General features: G+C 50.1%; 1 protein-coding gene across 1 annotated transcript in view; it reads right to left on the bottom strand.

Moving 5' to 3' along the window:
- The window catches only part of QSOX1 (quiescin Q6 sulfhydryl oxidase 1), a 52,668-nt gene that overhangs the window by 15,496 nt on the left and 30,329 nt on the right, over window positions 1-6,843 (bottom strand). Inside the window, exons 8-10 of the mRNA XM_010850254.1 lie at window positions 5,213-5,303; window positions 1,899-2,044; window positions 94-228 (exon numbers count right to left, since the gene is read on the bottom strand). Coding sequence (XP_010848556.1) covers window positions 94-228; window positions 1,899-2,044; window positions 5,213-5,303 — 372 coding nt within the window. The remainder of the gene's footprint in view (window positions 1-93; window positions 229-1,898; window positions 2,045-5,212; window positions 5,304-6,843) is intronic.

Below are 6,843 nucleotides of genomic sequence, written 5' to 3'. Positions count from 1 at the left end.
TGGCAAGGGACAGTGTGTGGAAGGAAGGGGTGGGCCGGGGGGCTGTGATCCGAGGAGAGGGTGGGGAGGGGAAGAGATGAGGCAAGGCCTTACCGATCTGCAACTTTCCACACGGTGGGAGCCACCGCGCTGGTGGTGGCTGGTGCAGCTGTGGTCTGGACAGCCCCCCTGGTGCTCCCAGAAAACTTCCGCAGGTAAGTGGTGTAGAAAGATCTGGATTCTGTAAGCCTGTGAGGGAAGGGAATCACCGGGGAGAGGCAGTGAGCTCGAAGGAGTGAAACCCCAGAGCTAACTCATGACAAAGAGAGAAGGCTGGTGGGTCCCCTGACAAAAATGTTTATCAAGAAATATTTGAACTTGGTTTGATCTTATCCTCAGTGAGGTCAAAAGCGAGGCACCCCTGCCTCATGTTAACCTTTCTATTCACTGGCCATGCTGTGCCAAGTCTGTTTAACACCAGCCTGAAATCAAAATCCCACCTGGGAAAGAGGCTGGGCCTGTGAATTCCTCGACCTGCCCCAGAGAGGTGGGGCGGAGGGAGCAGGGCACAGGGTACTTTCGGGAGCAGGTGGGTCTCCTGGGGAGAGTGCTACTTCTGGCTGCAGACTGGACTGTGGGTCTGATGATCCTCCCCAGAGACCAAAGATACAAAGTGGTGTGTGTGGCCTCAAGGAAGTACACAAGCTGGCTCCAAGGTACCAGAGGCGACATCACGCCCCAGGGAGGTCAACGGAAGTTTGATACCTGACTTTGAAAAAAAAATCACAGCCACAACCCCCCAAACCACTAAAATTCTCAAGTCTCTTCCAATCCTTTTGATCTCCCTGTCTTCTCATAAAGAGGAGTCCTCAGGGGCAGGCGATGCCTCCTAGACGGGGCCACTGGAGGGAAGGACGTGAAGCCCAGCAGTGTGACGGGACACCCCGGGGAGCCGGCATCAAGAAACATTGCTTTCCACTCCACTGTCCCAGACTGATGTCGATCAATGAGCAGATGGCGCGGAAGCAGCATCGTCACAAACCATTTTCCCCTTCACCAACTCCAAGAGTGGAAACAATGCCTCCGCTCCCACCAGGACTGGCACGTCCTGCCCCTCCCTGTCCCCACTGCCATCCTGCCTCCTCCCAGGCTGCGCTCCTGCTGAGCCCTGGCCCCATGCTGCCGGGTGGCCGGGAGGAGCAGGGGCCACACTGCCCGGCCCCGGAGCGGGATGGCACTGACGGCCCCAAGAAGTGGCTCACTGGGCATCTTGGGCCGGCCTCGGTCTCCCTGGCCCTTGGGCCCCTGCCTGTGGGGCCGGGCGGACATCAATCATCTGCCTGAGGAGGGCACCAAGGCACCATCTGGCGCCATTTAATGGGCCATTCAGCAGCGGGAGCCTGACAGAGGGGCTGCGGCTGGCCTGATTGTTTTCTCTTGGCATTTTGGAACTGGCTATTGTCTGGCTCCTAATGAACTTTTCTGCAATTAGAAAACCAAAGGGAGGGAGGGTCAGGCATAGCTGAGTGCTTGCCAGGCCCGCAGCCTGCCAAGGAGTCTGTCTGTGAAGAGAGGAGGGTGGGGAATAGGGCCAGGGCTGCAGTGGGGTTGGTGCAGAAGCACTGGCACTGGCTGGGTGCTGAGTGTGCCAGGGACCTGGGCCTGGACTGCTGAGCTGGGGGGCGGAAGTGCGTGTGCAGCATCCTGGGCCCTGACTTCAGGCTGTAGACTCCCCGACCCTGCCGTAGGCAGACATCTGCTCCTCCTGCAGAGGGTGCTCCCTGCTTGCCCAGGGACTCCTCAGGAGACTTGCAAGGCAAAGAACTCATCAGCCCCTGTGAAAGACTGGCGGCCTCTCCAGGCAGGAAGAAAGGAGAAACACAGGAATGGATGGGGGAGAGGGGTGGAGAGACACTCACGCGGGGACCCGGGAGAAGGAGCCATTCCGAGACAGCAGGTAGCAAGACGGGAAGTTGGTGACACCAAACTTGTTCACCACGTCACGCTCTGTGTTCAGGACCCTGCGCACTGCTATGCCCTGGTGCTGCGACAGGTCCAATGTCACCTGCAGAGACAGGGGGACATCGGGGCGGAGTGGCCACTGGGCAGAGGGAGCCCTGGGCATGCGCCTGGGTGACAGCTGTGCTCCAGCAAGACTCTCAGTCTTTCCAAGAGGAGGCTTTCATGATGAGTGACAACCACCAACCACATCCAACCCACAGCAAGGCGTGCAAATGCTGCCTCCTTGGAACTGTGCAGGCCATGTGTCTCAAATCTTTGAGGACAGTCCCAATTTAATGTAATTTTCTTTCCAATGAATTGCAAAAGGCATAATAAAATGTGGTTTCATTTTTATATCTGTACATCAGCAGATGAATGGATAAGAAAGCTGTGGTACATATACACAATGGAGTATTACTCAGCCATTAAAAAGAATGCATTTGAATCAGTTCTAATGAGGTGGATGAAACTGGAGCCTATTATACAGAGTGAAGTAAGCCAGAAGGAAAAACACCAATACAGTATACTAACGCATATATATGGAATTTAGAAAGATGGTAACAATAACCCTGTGTACGAGACAGCAAAAGTGACGCTGATGTATGGAACAGTCTTATGGACTCTGGGAGAGGGAGAGGGTGGGAAGATTTGGGAGAATGGCATTGAAACATGTAAAATATCATGTATGAAACGAGATGCCAGTCCAGGTTCAGTGCACGATACTGGATGCTTGGGGCTGGTGCACTGGGACGACCCAGAGGGATGGTATGGGGAGGGAGGAGGGAGGAGGGTTCAGGATGGGGAGCACATGTATACCTGTGATGGATTCATTTTGATATTTGGCAAAACTAATACAATTATGTAAAGTTTAAAAATAAAATTAAAAAAAAAAAAAAAAAAGACTTCTACCTATGTCCCAAATCAGAAAAGCACTTAGACACAATGATTTTATTTTTAGAAAGAGTTAAGAGGGAGAAGAACCTGCCTGCCAATGCAGGAGATGTAAGAGAAGCAGGTTCGATCCCTGGGTTGGGAAGATCTCCTGGAGGAGGAAATGGCAACCCACTCCAGTATTCACGCCTGGAGAATCCCATGGGTAGGGAAGCCTATGGTCCATAGGGTCACAAAGAGTTGGACATGACTGAATCGATTTAATTTAATTTCTCCTTCTTAATGCACTAGCATTAAGAAGGAGAAATATAATATTAGGTAGTATTTATTGAGTATGTATTGTGTTTTATATATAGATTGCTTCGTTTAATCTTCAAAAATAACATTCACTGTGAAATAGGAACAATTACTAGGAGACTAAGCCAAGTGGCCCAGAATACCATGGCTGCTTGGGTTTAAATCCTGGCCTGATCAGACTAAATCTCTCCCAGACTCCATTTCCTTACTTGCAAAATTGTAATAATACCCCCCTCCAAGGGCTGTTAAGAAGACTGAATAGATTAATTTTACAAGAATGCTTCTAATAATGACCAGTAAATAGTATGTATGTAAGTATCCGTTTAAAAAATCAAACTCCTATTGTACAGTAGAGGCAAAAGCTGAAAGCGCAGCAGTGAAATCACGTGATCAGATCACACAGCTAACAAGTGCCTGAGCTGGGCTATAAATCCCAAGTCAATCTGCCTCCAGAGCCAGGGCTCTTGGCCAGTGTGTCCTCCTCCCTCTCAAACCACCCATCCCTGAGCGCCTTTGCATGAACACAGGTCCCCTGCCCCTGGTTATTAGAGGGATGGAGGGAGTATAGTGGGGAGAGCTATTCCAGTGAACATTCATCAGTCATCTCTACAGGCATGACCCCAGGTGTGGAAGGGGACCCCAGAAGGGCCAGGCATCCTTCAGCAAAGCTCCCTGCTCCTCCCACCTCCATGTTTCCCGTCTCAAGGCTGAGAGGTCTGGAGAAAGCTCAGAGTGTTCTACTGTGCTTGGTGAGTTTCAGGAGGAGAACCACCCAGATCCAACAGTGGTGTTAATTTCATCCCCTCCTTATCTCCTAGCACTTCCTTGGAACATCTCCCGGGCACTGGCCTGTCCCACCTCGGGACCTGGAATAAGCCCAAGGGCCTGAGAAGCTCATGATGTAGCCACAGAATGGCGGGCTGTACACAGCAGGCTGGGATGGATCTTTATAAAGTGCATACTCTTTGCCAGTTACTCACCCAGGTTCTTCCCCTATGCTGTCTCACCTGCTGTTCCCAACCACTCTCTGACAAAAGGTAATTATCACCACTTCAAAGACAGGGAAATGAGATCAGAAAAGTTGACTAACGATCACAGCCATATCACATAAGTAAGGGGTCCCCACCCTCCAGGCTGCAGACTGGTGCCTCCTGTCAGATCAGCAGTAGCATTAGATTATAAATAAAGTACACAATAAATGAAATGTGTTTGAATCATCCTGAAACTATCCCCTCCATTCAGTTCGTGGAAAAATTGTTTTCCACCAAACCAGTCCCTGGTGCCAAAAAGGTTGAGGACCACTGATCATAAATGTTGGAGTGGAGATTCCAACCAGCCTGATTTTGTTATTTGTTTCACCTGGGAAGGGACCCCATATCCTCAAGAGGGACTAGATGCTCTCTGAGGTTCCCTCCCCCTGATTTGTTACTCCACTTCTTTGGGGGTGGGGTAGCATAGGAACAACATGAGCTTTGGAGGCAGACAAACCTGGTTTGAAGTCCTGCTGTACCAACTTACTGGCCGTGTGATTTTCGGCTTGTTATTTGACCATCTTTGTTAATTAGAAAAATTAGCAACTATATGTGTCAGCAATCTAGCAATGCTTAATAAATAGCAGATGTTATTATTTTCATTTTCCATGCAAACGTGTGTGCTCAGTCATGTCCAACTCCTTGAGATCCCAGGCTCCTCAGTTCATAGGATTTCTCAGGCAAAAATACTGGAGTGGGTTGCCACTTTCTCCTCCAGGGGACCTTCTGGACCCAGGGATCGAACTCTAGTTTCCTGAATCTCCAGCATTGGCAGGCAGATTCTTTACCACTGAGCCATCTGGGAAGCCCTCAGTTGCCAAGAGGAAGATCAAAACGGACAAAAAGGCTTTAAACGGAAAGGTCCAGCTCCTACACTTCCCCGCTTCCGCCAGCAGGGGGAAGGCCAGTGCTGGGCTAAGAAGTGCACAGGACCAGCCCTGCTCTTGAACTCACTGGGCTCTCTCTCCCACAATGTCTATCCTGGAGATGCAGGAACCCTGCAGGCAGCTCACCTCTCTGCCCAGGTAGGAGCCTTCCTTTTCAAAGATCAGGGCTAGATACTCTTCATTGTTTCTTGCAAAGAATCCAGTAATCTCCTCCAGCCTGCAAGAGACACCGCTGGCAGTCACTCTTTCTGTGGTGAGAATAAAGCAAAACTGCTGGTGACAACCGTCCTGGCAGACACAGTACTGTGGGGACAGCCACACACATCTGCTGTTTTCACACAAGGCTTCGGGCAGTCTCCATACCAGCCTTCCAGCAGGAGTAAACCAAACACTGATTCTCAAAAGATTCTCTGTTACCTAAACCTAAACTAATGTCTGGTTCATTTCACCAAGCTATTTGGGTTGTTTTTTCAGAGTCAGGAGTGAGTATGGGCAGTCTAGGGAGGAGACCTGGGGAGGCAAGCTTTGAGACCAGTTATTTCTATGCTCTGGCCCAGGGTACGGCCCAGACTTAGAACTGCAGTTTTTATTGGTCCCCTAAAAGACTGGTGTTTATTAGCTATCAGACACAAGTCTTAGTCTGTGCCAAGTCACTACCAACTGGGAGATTTGCTTTTTCCTCTCCTGTAGCAGGCATAAAAGAGGAATTAAAAAATCAGAAAGTCCTGGGTGCAGGAGATCTTAGAAGCCATCTAATCTTATCTTAAGATTTTTTAACCTCCTCATTTTAAAACAAGGAAACTAGGGTCCCAGGACAAAGGTGGAAATTAATAAGTCAAATTTTATTATTCCCCCCAAAATCAAATAATTAAGATATAAATTGTTTTTAAAATGCAGAGTTTCAACAGAAAACAATTACATAATACAAAAATGATCTGTGTCCTTATTTCAATAAAAAAGCAGAACCTCATCAGACACGTAACAGTACATGATGGCCTCTACTTTTATCCTCAAACTGATGATCTGTCTCCCTTCTCTGGATCCAATGCCACAACAGCTGGCCAATGGATTCCAGCCCAGTGATGGTAAAAACGACATGCCAGAGAGGTGGGAGCCAGAGAGTGCCCCAGTGGGTGGATGGATACTGACAGCCGCTGAGGTGGTAGCAGGTGTCCCCCAGGCTGGCAGAAGAGCAGGCCCTGCAGGCTGCTGTCCACACAGCCCACCCCCACCCCATTCATTCCCTCTCACACTTCTGGAGTAGGCAGCCCACCTTCCATCACACATCTCTGCCTCCTCCCTAAAGCTCTTTAGAAGGATCACTTTGAGAGAGGCTGGCAGGTTTACCCAGTCAACTGTTCTTGAGATCCCTCTGGGCCGAAAGGCACCATGAGGGAAGTGTGGGTATGAGAGAGAGAGACATAGAGACACGGTCATTGAGAAACGTCAGAAGTGAGGGGCAGGGCACAGGCTGGCTTGGGTGTTTCCTGCAGAGATGGGGTCTACTTATGGAACCCCCAAACTGCACCAAGACTAGGTATTCAGTCCAGGGTCTCCTGGAGGCCCTCTGGGAGGATGAAGAATTGGGAAAGAGGATAAAAGAAGCATTGTGACTTGGATTCAACAGCCACCGACACTTGGAAACACAATCTCTCAGCAGGGCCTCAGCTTTCGAGACACCAGCACACACACTTAGGGGGCCCTAAGCCCAGTGTCTGCCTCCCGAGGCCCTCTCAGCCTCTGGAACCTTCACGGTG

The sequence above is a fragment of the Bison bison genome, unplaced genomic scaffold (assembly GCF_000754665.1).
Source record: "Bison bison bison isolate TAMUID 2011002044 unplaced genomic scaffold, Bison_UMD1.0 scf7180017864289, whole genome shotgun sequence".
Lineage (NCBI taxonomy): Eukaryota > Metazoa > Chordata > Mammalia > Artiodactyla > Bovidae > Bison > Bison bison.
This window is presented reverse-complemented; position numbering and strand designations above follow the sequence as displayed.